This window comes from Odocoileus virginianus, chromosome 24, assembly GCF_023699985.2.
Source record: "Odocoileus virginianus isolate 20LAN1187 ecotype Illinois chromosome 24, Ovbor_1.2, whole genome shotgun sequence".
Lineage (NCBI taxonomy): Eukaryota > Metazoa > Chordata > Mammalia > Artiodactyla > Cervidae > Odocoileus > Odocoileus virginianus.
In genome coordinates this window covers 6692307-6704968 of record NC_069697.1, presented here as the reverse complement: position 1 = coordinate 6704968, position 12662 = coordinate 6692307, and the positions used below count along the sequence as shown (strand labels likewise).

General features: G+C 38.5%; 1 protein-coding gene and 1 long non-coding RNA gene across 9 annotated transcripts in view; one reads left to right on the top strand and one right to left on the bottom strand.

The window, feature by feature from the left end:
• Positions 1 to 12662, bottom strand: part of NAV3 (neuron navigator 3) — an 889111-nt gene that overhangs the window by 199326 nt on the left and 677123 nt on the right. For all 8 annotated transcript variants that reach the window (XM_070454242.1, XM_070454243.1, XM_070454238.1 and 5 more), the window contains one exon: positions 3296 to 4322. In XM_070454242.1, the coding sequence (XP_070310343.1) occupies positions 3296 to 4322 (1027 nt within the window). The remainder of the gene's footprint in view (positions 1 to 3295; positions 4323 to 12662) is intronic.
• Positions 1815 to 4924, top strand: LOC139030798 (uncharacterized). The gene is made up of 2 exons (XR_011483181.1): positions 1815 to 2066; positions 3182 to 4924. It is a non-coding gene; the product is annotated as an uncharacterized lncRNA (long non-coding RNA).

Genomic DNA, 12662 nt, shown 5'->3' with positions numbered 1-12662 from the left:
ATTCTACTTAAAAGCGGTAAAGTATTTCCCATTATAAATGAATTCTGATGGAGAGATCTGCAAATCTGCTATTGACATTTTCCCAGCCAGAATTTCCTTAGTAACAATATCCCCTATTTCTACATGTACAGAAAGAACTGCTAAGCAAAGGAGAGCACGCTACAGATTCAGACATATGGGTTCAAAGGCAAACTCCTGCTAGCCCTGTGACTTTAAGGGATTATCATTATTCTGCCTTGAAATTGCTGCTTCTTCATCCCTGTAAAATGCTATTTTATCCCTTTTTCATGGGTTTATGACACAGTTTAAATGAAAAAAAAATGAATAAAAATGTTGTAATAGAGACTTGCATTACGTAAGCACTCAACAAACACTATTATAAAATAGTACATTATTACTATTATCTTATCAAATGATTAGCAACACTAGGAAAATCTGTCAGGGATCTTCCAAGAAAAATTTGTAAACGGGTGTTGGAGTAGTCAGAGTTGAAAAGACATTGGGGTCACAAAAGCCGTATGATGTGACTCTACAACTTTCACTGACCGTTAAGAAGCTTGAAAACTGACTACTCTATATTATCATTAATAAAATTATTCTGAATTTATAAAACACTTCAAGCAACCTTTGTCTCATATGTAGACTATGATGTGACATTTCTGATTAAATGATTTTGTTTTCAGTTACTTTAAATTATTGGAAATAAAACACAGAATTAATGACATTTATAAGCAATTTGTTCTGAATCTGGCTCTGTGCTTAAGTCTTTACACAAGATTGTCCTAATTTAATCTTTAAAACAACCAAATGAGGTAGATATTCGACCATACTTTACAGTTTCTATAGGTTAAAAACTGAAGTCTGGGGAAGGTCATTTACAATGTGGTAGATACTGTTACTAGCCCTGTATTAAGTATCAACTCATTTAACCTTCAAATTGCCTTATGAGGAAGCTTCTATTATTACTACTTCCATTTTACAGATTATAAAAGCTGAGGTCCAGAGTCTTTAAAAGTATTACACATAGTCATATGACTAACAAATGATGTCATCAAGATTTCAAGCCAGGGAACCAGGCTCTTGGGGCCACTGTCTCAGCAATACAAGGTGGTATTTCTGAACCATGGTAGAACACACAGACTTGACAGCCTGCAATCCTAGCTACTTGGCTATATTACCTCACGTTTATAGTCTTCATATTAAAGAGTGCAAACAGAAACTGAAAGAGGCTGGAGAATTTGGCCAAGTCACACAGCTGATTCACACTTTAACCTCTAAACTATGCTGCTTCCTCTCCTAAATAGCAAAGGCTATACTTTCAAATGGAAATCACTAAATCTGTACCCACTGGATATGTTATTGCAAACAACCCAAAACATCTGCTACTTACAGAAAGCAGCTTGCTAAATTGGTGGGTATGTCCTTTCTGCTTGGATTTATACTTTGCTGTGAAATTCATCTGTGGTGATTTGAAATGAGGGACGTTTTTACGGAATATATATTTGAGAGCCACAAGTGTTCTGAGTGTGACGTATTTCAAAGTTGATAATTTCTTCTTATAGCATTGAAATGTGGATTATGATTCTAACATCTTAAATTTTTTTTGTCAGGTAGGGTCTCTGGAGTTAAAAGGCTCTGCTGACTCCCGCTGTAATGGGGGTGAGGCACGCATGACCTCGGGCAGTCCCCCTCAGCCACTGGTCTGCAGCCCAGCATGCCCCTCCCCCAAGCGAGCGGCCGTTAGAGCAACTGTCAGGGAGCGACCGTTACCGATCCCGCTCACACATTGGCTGGCGCTGCAGGGGGCCCCTCCCCCCGCCTTGTATAAAGACAGTCTGAATTCAGACTGAGGGAAGATGGGTTTTGAGACACCAGTCTGCCATCTTCTTGGTCTGCTAGCTTTCTGATTAAGGTCATTATTCCTTGACCCAGCAACCCGTCTCTGGATGTACTGCCCTGCCTTGCAGCCAGCGAGTGTGTGCTTGGGCTCCATGGCACCATGCGATTTGAATACAAAAGTTTTAAATGGATCATTGCTATTAATCAGAAGAGCAGACTTAAATAAGGTAACCTCAGATCTGAAATTCTTTAACTAAACATTTGTTTTGATGAGTTGGGGTGGGGGTGGGGGGCGGGGAATCACTTAAAGCACTTAGGTTTTTCAGGGAGCGAAAACAAAGCATTATAATTATTTTCTTTTCTTAAAAACTCATATATTCAATACATTTAATAAAATTTGAAACAATATAATCTTGAGCATTTCCTATTTATAGTAAATGCTTCATCCTATTTTTCCTTTAGGTAAACTATACAACTGCCAAAATCATAGGCATTATTCCTCTCCAGTAACCTCTTCACTGAAAAGACAGGGAATGAAAATGGTGACACAACAGCAATGACATTTCTGACTGATTAACACTTACCACAAAACAATAGGCACAATGTATCCTTTTTAGAGCTGTTTAGTAGGATATATATTTGAAAATATAGCATGTGCTATATATTTTAATACATGAAAACTAAAATATAAATAAAACAAAAAGTTAATGAAGTATAAATATAATAATTACATAGGTCATTATTTGTGCCTAGAAACACAGGCCTAGCTGTGGAAAGTTAATATACATTTTATGTTGGGAAAACAATGCCTTATAAACAACATATAACAAACATGTACAAGGTGCCGGAATATATAATAAGCATCTTATATGCATTATGCCTGTTATTCTTCCCAACTCAGCAAGTTAGATACTATTCCTCTTTGACACTTGAAAATAATGAGATTAAGGATGTTAAATTTATTGTCCAAAGGCATACATAGCTGATAAGTGGCAGACCTGGGTATCAAGTCTACATATGCCTGATTCTAGAACCTGCACCCTTAACCACTAGGGTCTACTTTCTCCCATGGGTGAAATAGCTCTAAACTCCATAAAAACAAGAATTATTTTAGATGACTAATAAAATTATTTTGAATGACTAATAGTAAGAGGCCGAAGAGAAAAATCATGGCACCTGGGTTCTCTTTTGCCTTGGACAATGAGTAGGTTCACTTTCACAGGCCTCCAGTTCCTGAGTAGAGAGGGGAATAAAAGCGGGAGAGGGGGAGGACAAGAGGACTAGCAGACTGGATACGGGAGCTTTTCTCTTAAAATTTTTCATTCTGGGCCTCTAACTTCAGAGTGAACCATCGTTCCACAACGACTGTGAAACAGGACTCTGCAACCTTCCTCATGACACTCTGGGTACGCGTCCCGTCGTTGTTCGAAGCTGTGGAGAAGAGAGGCCACCTTACCTGTAGATGAACGGGGCCACAGTGGCGGTATTTGGGTGACTGTGTTGCTGCTGCTGAGGGAGTTGGACAGCACCATTTCCCATGCTCTGCCCACTGCCTTGCACCACTAAACCAACAGAGGAACCTGCCAGAGAAGCATGGCTGCTTTCCCTTCCTTCCAAGGGAGCGGGGCCACTCGATGTGCTTGCTTTCTCAGTGGTTACGGGCTTAGGGAAGGACTGGGAAGGGCTTCCCTTGGTAGTCCTGAACTTTTCAGACTCTTTGCTTGCTGAGTTGCCAGGTGAAACAGTCTGCTTTGCTGTTGGCACCTTTGAGCCCGGCTTTGGAATTCCACTGGAAGAGGGGATTAAGCTTTCCTTCTTGGCTGCTGTCGTCTTGCTACCCTTTGGGATTAAGCTTGCAATTTTAGAGGTCTTTTTTGGAGCCGTCTCCATCATCTGATCTTTCTCGTCCTTGACCAGCTTTTCAGTACAAACTTTACTTTTCTCCCTGTTCTTTTCCTCTTTTTCCTTTGGCTGTAGCAAAGACTTTTTATTGCTGAGATTTTTGCTTCCAGCTTTCGGAGGGGCTAATTTCGGTGACACTTTGGGGCTGCTGTTTGTTGAGCCACCGCTATTGAGACCACTGTTCAAACCTTCCATTTCACCAGATTCAGAAAAGGCATCGTCGTCCTTCATGCCATCACTGGGTCCTGAACTGGCAGACTGCGGGGGGCGTAACGCGGTCCGGGCATTGACCAGCTTGAATTTCTCAAGCATGGATTTCTGTCCTGAGGGAGCTGTTTTGGCCCCTTCTGAGGCAGGGGGCTTCAGTCTGTCTGCAGACGGTGTGGGAGAGGCGGCTGGGCTGGCCTGCTTCACGGTGAGCATGGTGGAGGTGGCGCTGTGCTTGGCGTTCATGGACTTGCTGCGCCATGGCTTGCTGGTGCTCGGAGAAGGGATGGCTGAGGCCGGGGGCTGCCCCGCCGTTCCGGGAGGCTGGATATCACCATTTACCCCTGAAGATGGCTGAGGTCCTTTGGAGGAATCTGGACATGGTTAAGAACAAACATTTTTAAAAGGCTGATTAGTTTTTGATCATTTATATCAAGCTACTTTTTTGAGGGCTATAAGAAAATAAGGCTTATTGTCATATAAGTACTTACAGTGCACTAGTGTTAACTTACTTTCCCCTCAGCAAGCTCATTATGATATGAATTTTTATATGACTGTTACAACACTGATGAATGCTTGATTAAAAGTCTTAAAAAACTAAATAAAAAAAGTTTATAATATCATACAGAAGAAAAAAATGAGTTTGGAGTTAAGAGATCTCAGCATAAATTTGAGAACTATATAGCATTTGAGAACCATATAATTCCGTCATGTCATTTGCCTGAAGTTTCAGCTACCATAAATACCTCCGTCTTCCATCCTCTTTTTCTGAGAAACGGAGTGATAAACAATTAAATTAGCTATTTATGTAAAAGAGACAACAATGATGCTGTTAACATACTAGATATTGTCAAATTAATGCAAAGTCGTTTTCATGAAATGTCCAAAGGAAATTGTTTACTAAAGAATCTTTTAATATTATTCCAGAATTGGAGTCCACTAAACCAATTAAATATTAATAAATATAAAACTACAATGCTTTCACTTTTAAATGTTTTCTTCAAGGGTATCAAAATGCATGATAAAAAACATGTAATTAAGTCAATTGGTATAGAATACTTGTCTTACCTATTTTTCAGAAGAAAAATTTACATAAAAAGTTAATAAAGAAGTTAGAGACATGAAAAGAGGTTAAATTATTGAATTTTTGTATGAGTTAGGTTTTCTTTTTTAATAAATGTGCCTAAAATAATACAGTAGCTTTGTGACGTTTATATTAATATAAACAACTGTATAGACAAATGTGAGCTTCACTGGTAGCTCAGCAGTAAAGAATCCACCTGCAATATAGGAGATGTGATCCCTGGGTTGGGAAGATGCCCTGGAGAAGAAATTGGTAACCCACTCCAGTATCTTTGCCTGGAAAATCCCATGGACATAGGAGCCTGGCAGGCTGTAGTCCATGGGGTCGCAGGAATCAGATATGATTTAGTGACTAAAACAACAATAACAAATAGACAACTATTTTATATTAAGTTGATACACCAACACTGACTTGTAATTCTATGTTTCCTATAATTCCTCGTTTTAACTAATAAAAATTGGTGTAATTCTGTATTTATATATGCTTCACTAAAATGTAGTAGTTCACTGATAACTCAATACGCTTACATGGCATATTTAAATTTGAAAGCATAGGATAATACATTTATTTTTTACAGTATTTAAAGTCTGTAATTGTGTCCATTTCTAGAATATCTGTAAGGCTCCATTTGGTTCATACACAAACAGTAAGATATTCTTATAAACAGTAGAAATATCTGACTAATTCCAGACAAATCCAAACGAGATTCAAATGCCCAATGTCTCAAATACCTCCAGTCTCTGCGAATGGATTTCAATCCTTTACTTGTATCTGTTTTAAGAATAGGTTATTCCAGATTTACTTCACTTACAGATTCCTTTCAGAATCTGTTAACATTTCAATGTAATCTGAATCACTCTCAGGAGCAGATAGAGTGCATTGATTACCTACAGTTAGAAATGCCTATCAGACATTTCTTCAGAACAGCTCATAGTTATTGGTCAGGTCTCACTTTCACCTCACTTCCTCTGTAAAAACAAAACAAAAACATTTCCACCCTCACCTCTGCTCTTGCTAGCATCAAGTCTGGGTTAGGTGATGATTCTGAGTGCTCACTCAATTGTATCCAACCCTTTGCGACCCCACGGATTGTAGCCTGCCAGGCTCCTTCATCCATGGAATTTTCCAGGCAAGAATGGAGTGGGTTGCCATTCCTACACCAGGGGATCTTCCCGATCCAGGTATCGAACCTGCACCTCTTGTCTCCTGCTTTGGCAGGTGTTTTCTTTATTATTTCTCTTTTTATAGCCATTATAACTTCACTGTAATTGTCTGTTTCTTCTACTACATCTATATATATCTTGTTCATGAAAGCAGAGACCATATATTATGGTCTATATTATGCATAGTTCTATATTATGTACACAGCACCTTCTATGTATAAGACACTAAGTATCCGACATTCATTAATTCAATCTTTCCAACAACTGCATGAAATTTTCATTATTATCCTCATTTTGCATGTGAAGAAACTGAAGCACAATGATATTAAATAACTTGGCCAACATTACAAAATTTGTAAGTGACAAATTTGAGAACTGAATTTAGCTTGGGGTTCTAGGTTAATTCTCTCAACAACTATGTCATAATATTTTCAAATGTATATAGTGCTAAAGACAATTTTACAGTTTCTGAAAGTGATAAGGAATAATACTATTCCTGGACTCTGGAAACACAGAAGATAGTCAATGTCAAACTAATGCCTTGAATAGAATTGCCAAATGAACTTTATTTCTTGATTACCTGGGTTGAACTGGAAACTAAGAACACCCCCAAGCAAGATGAATCTTCTCAAGTTCAGTGAACTTGTGTACATGCCTGTGCATTTCACAGAATGAACTTACTATTTCAGTGATTTTTGTCAACATCTATGGCTCTATTTTGATTATCTACAGAAATATTAATCAGTGCTACTGAGTTCCTACAATCTCTAGGACATGAATCTAGGTACAACATCTGTTAAAGCTTACTGAGTAGCTATTTTGTGCAAAGTCCTTAGGCTCCCCAAGACACAAGCTGGTCAGAGGAAATAAACTGGACTCACAAAAGATGAATGGCATATATTAAATGCTAAGTAGGAGGTGGGAAAGAAAATGGAAGAGATCAGAAGTGCACAAAAGGCTGTACAATATTAAATAAGATCAAGACAAATGAGCTAAGGGAGATACACAGACATTCATGGCAGGAGGAATATAGGAGTTTTCCAGGAAACTATGTGAAAATTTATTCTACTTATTTACTTTTAAATAATATGCACATAGGCATATTGGGATTCAGAGTTGGAGAGAAACAAGGTACCCCCAAAATGAAAGCATAGTCTGCTGTATTATTGCTTATAGGAACATAATGGCCTCACAAACATAATAATGCCTACTAGCTACTAACATTTTATTGAAGGTTCTTTATATTTTCTCACATTAGCATTCACAACATGATGAGATGAGAAGGGTTCCTATCTGTTTTTCTGGATTTTCTTTTCTTTTTTTTTTTTTTTTACAATTTTATAATTACTTTGCCTATCTTTTTTGGGGGGGAAGGGCTTCTATTTATAATACTCACTTGTGGAAGCCAAGGGTTTGAGGGTCTAAACAATTCATTCAGTGGTACACAACTAGTTAGGAATTGTTGTGTGGCTAGAATTGACACCACATGTGTGATTCTAGTTCCCAGGTAGTGGTCATGGTAAAGAACCCACCTGCCAATGCAGGAGATATAAGAGACACGGGTTTGATCCCTACGTTAGCAAGACCTCCAGGAGAAGGTCTGGCAAGGTCTCACCCCCCAGGAGAAGAGAATGGCAACCCACTCCAGTATTCTTGCCTGGAGAATCTGATGGACAGAGGAGCCTGGCAGGCTGCATACAGTCCATGGTGTCACAAAGAGTCGGACACCACAGAAGCGACTTAGTACGTGTGATTCTAGAGCCCAGGCTCTGTCGTTGCTGTGCAGTGTGTGACATTCTAAGTGAGGAATGTAAGGGTCTCAGACGTCAGTGTGTGCTTCAGCCACTGGGGATCCTACTGAATGCCCATCACTTGTGCTTTAGCAGATCTGCAGGAGGCCCTGAGATCCTGCATTTCTAACCAGCTGCCACGTGATGCCAATGCTGCTGGTCACAGACCATGTTTTGAGTAATAGAGTATGAAAAGATTGGGAAATCATGCTAACTGCTGAAATTACTGGCTTTAAAGAATTATTTCTTAGGATATTATCCAAATTAGCTAAATTTATTAAACTTTCCACACCTATGCAGCATTAATATTCTTTACTCTGTAAACTTCTGGAACCTTGGCCAGTTCAATCTTTCCCCAGATGCTTGGCAATTTGTGGTGAGGGATCACTTAAAACAAAAGAAGCCTATCAAGTTTTCCTAACGTCTTTTATTTCATCATTTTAGCCACATAGTGTGTGTCTTCTGTTTCTGCAAGCAGGTTAAGAAGTCAGGGGGTTCCTCTGCTGCCTGCCTGGGAGCTTTGGTGAAGATGAGAGGAGAGGGTCAAAAAGGACCAGTCAGGATGCTCTTTAAGCGTGCTGCTGGTGGCTAGACAGACTGCTATCTCCGTTTAAGTAGAGGGGAAATTCAACATCATGACACTCGAAAAAGAGGCAGGAGGGACTCCAAATTATGACATCTGTATCCAGCCCACAGTCTCAGTCATACGACAGCTGCACAACTGTCCTCAGAGGAGTGCACACAGAGAAGACACTTCCCTGAGCTCAGCTCTCAATCTGCCTCCATCGCGACACGGTCGCAATGCGGTGCTTCAGGTTTCATGAAGAGCACGATTCACAGGTCACTGTGCATCCAGGGAACATTAGAATAATGAGTGTCTCTGGACTCCTCGCAGGAAAGGCTGCAGAACAACAGCCACTGAAATGGCAGCCTTTCGGCTCTGACAGAGTAGGGGCCGCCACGCATTCTGTTCTCTGCGCCATTTACATCTTCGGTAGTAAGCAGCCTGGTCTCACAGCTCCATTTCTGAGTGCTGTTAACTCAGCTCTCTGAATGGTTAGCTGGGCCCGGGGGAAAGCACAGCTATGTACAGCACACATCTAAAGGCATCGCTGCAACAAACTTGTAGCCTGTGTTTGCAGGGGCCCCTCTCTGCCTATAACTGTGTCTTGTCTCTGATCTCCAAAGAGAAAGGTGCGTGCACTCCTGTTGTTTTCCTCCCCCTTCTGCACCACCATCAATTCCATTACAAACAATAACCAATTATTTACTAATGGCTTGCTTTTCCTAGATACTTTGATATATGGTATCACCCCGAGAGCTCTGATGACATGCCCTAGTTTAAATTCATAATAACCTACAATATAATTATGATTTCTACTATTATATATGAGAAAACTGAAGCTCAGAGAAAGCAACTTGCTCCAAGTCATACATGTAGTAAAATTTAGAAAAGAGACTCAAAATTGGAAACCAGGCTTATGTGACTCCAAAATTTGGAAGATTTGGATACTCTCTCCTTTCCATATGTCCGTGGCCCACCCAGAAATTCTGCCAGTACGGTTCTCCAGAAAGTCACGTTTGTCACAACAGTGAAGGCAATTGGTAACTCCCTCAAGTGTGGGTTCCTTCTTCCTGAACAAATAGAGGAGAATATACATGCGGAGGATATCATAGAAGATACTATTCAGCTAACCATATACTATCTCCTGGGACATCCTACTGACACCATCCTTCTGAGCTGATGTTAAAGAAGATTTTAATTCTTGCTCAGAAAACAGCTAAATTCACAGAGTTAATTTTTAGTTATTTCATATGGCAAAAAAATAACTTTGATGACCTGGGAAAAATGCCAATCTGTTCTAAAATTACTACACGGAGGTAAATGTGGCAGTCACAACAGGCATATGGGAAGTTTAGATAAAGATGATTCTCTGGGGAAATTTGGCAGGTTAGCTTCAGAGCTTAGACACACGCTGCCAACAGTGCTACCAGCCTGAGGAAAGGACCAGGGAACACCCTCAGTTATTTATCTCTTCTTCCACACTGAGTAGTATGCTGTTCAGATGGAAACAAACCAACCTTCAATTTACAAAGTAATGACAAAGGGCATGTGTACTCAGTCGCTCAGTCACGTTGGACTCTTTGTGACCCCATGGACTGTAGCCCCGCCAGGCTCCTCTGTACATGGGATTTTTTCAGGCAAGAATACTGAAGTGGGTTGCCATATTTTCCTCCAGGAGATCTTCCCAACCCAGGGATCAAACCCACATATCCTGCATTGGCAGGTGGGTTATTTACCACTGAGTCACCTTGGAAGTCCAATGACAAAGAAAAGCACCACCAAAAATAACAACAGCACCTCTCTTTTTCAAGTATTCACTGTCTAGCAGGCATTGTGGTCAGTGACATGTATGGTCCCTACTAAATATTCAGCATCACAGATCATTATGGAAGGGAGGAAATGACTGATCAATGTAGTCATGGTAATTCCTTTGGTAAATAATTAGATTCTCATTTTATAATAATATACCAAAATACTTTGAACATTTTCAAAGTTAAAAAAGGAGGATTCAGATTTAAATATGGCTTGTTATCAACTGGCCCTGGTTTACCTGACCACACTGTCTCCCGTAAATGATAGTTTTCAAAATGCCTCAATCATCAGTTTTATGATGATTCAATAGAAACATGGAATGCTGTTACAGGGATTGAAGAGGCACTGTCCATTCTGCACGAGTATATATTGTAGCATATGTAAGGTTAGAATGCGGCTTTGTGGGCTACTGCAAGATTTGGGGAGGCTTCAGTTCACCAGCCAGATTCTTGAAACATACCTAATTTATGTATAAGCATGTATAATATGTGTACACCTCAATATGTGAGCATGTATACATAGAAAACAACATATTTAATTGTCTATTTAATCGTATTACTTGATCTATGTACTTAATTACTTTACCTCATAAAAATCCCCAAGATTAACCTGAAGTTATCTTGTCATTATAGGTTTAAATAATCACTAAGGAAATAAAGCAAAAAGTCCTGGCAGAATACATAAAGAAATCACCAGTAATGGGACATAACAAGTAATATTTGCATTGTATTGGAAAGAAAATAAAAGAGTTCATTTTTTGTCTTATAGTAATTTCAGAGTAATTTTTAAAAATACTTAAGAACTAGATAACTGTGTTTTTAAAAAAACATGAGTAATACAACATTTACATTAAACCTATAGTTTTAAAAAAATCAATTTTGCTAAATTCTCTATGTCAAGTGTAAATCTATATTAAATGTAAGTGAAAGAAAACACCTCCACACCAGAAGCTACTTCATTAGAATCTAGGAAAACAGAAAACAAATCTCTTTCGGAGGTGTGCAGGTACCATGTAAGAATCACATGGGAGAAACAAGAGAGACAGGAGCATGCCCTATGCTGCTGTGGCACGTTTCTTAGCAACACAGGAAAACATCTCTCTGCTAACAAACTCTGCCAAGTAATATGTGTTCACAGATCATAATTCAGAAAGTGAATTCCAAATAGAGCCAGGAATATTTACATTCATGATAACACTAAACTGTTAAGCTGTTTTCATATTTATCATGTCAATTTTATAAAACAAGAATTATTAAGATAAATTACTTCAGTCATAAAAAATGTTATGTCCAAATGAACCATGGCATTTTTTTCCCATAGGATCCCTGATTTTCACTGAATAGGTATTTGATTTTTCTTTAAAGCATATATTTGTCTAGAGTAACTTTATAGGGTTCACAAGCAAACTGCTAAATGCTAGTGTCAGAATATGTTAGTCACTGTCAGTTTCTGAATGGCATGTCATCAAGGGAAGAAACTTGGACTCCCCAAAGAAATGCTTCTCTACAAACAATGCTGTCTTCATTTCACTGTTTGTTCTGTGAAATTTGTCCCTACTACATTCCACTTCAACAGAATGGTGGATGGCATTGTTTTCTATTTTAACATTTCTATTTAGCCTTCTCTGCAAGTGATAATTAATCTATAGCCATATTCACTGATATTTTAATCCATTTGGTGAAAGGAGCACATTATTTTTGGTTTGTATTATTATTAAGATGATACTAGATGTATCATTTGAAGTGCGGTTTGTGAGTCTCTACTGATTTCCCTTTATTAGATAAGTCACAAAATTCCAAATAAGCTATTTGTACCATCTCAAACATGTGAGAAGCTACTGTGCTTTCAAAATTTTGTTTTTAAATAAGAAGTGAAATTGTTTTAATTGTGAATAAGTATTTACTATCTATTACAAATTCTAGAGATTCCCCAATTGATTCAAATAACTCATCATTTAAGACTTAAGGAAAGTAGAAAGTACATTTTTCATTTAGAAGCATTCAGGGAGCACATTACAGATCGTGTGATTATTTTTTCTAGCAAAATATTTATTAAACATAAATATTATACTTTCTAATAACTAAAAAGAAATGGCAATTAGAATACTCAAGTCAGTACTTTCTGAATTCTGTCACTGTAATGCTGTAATCTTTGAAAATCTTGTTTAACTTTCACCTTACGTGGACATGCCCAGGATATGTATGCAAACTAGTTGATCACAAAGATCAACTTATTATCTGATAGAATATTTTTAGATATTATCCTACCACAAAACGTCTCCATGTCAAAAAGGTTTAATA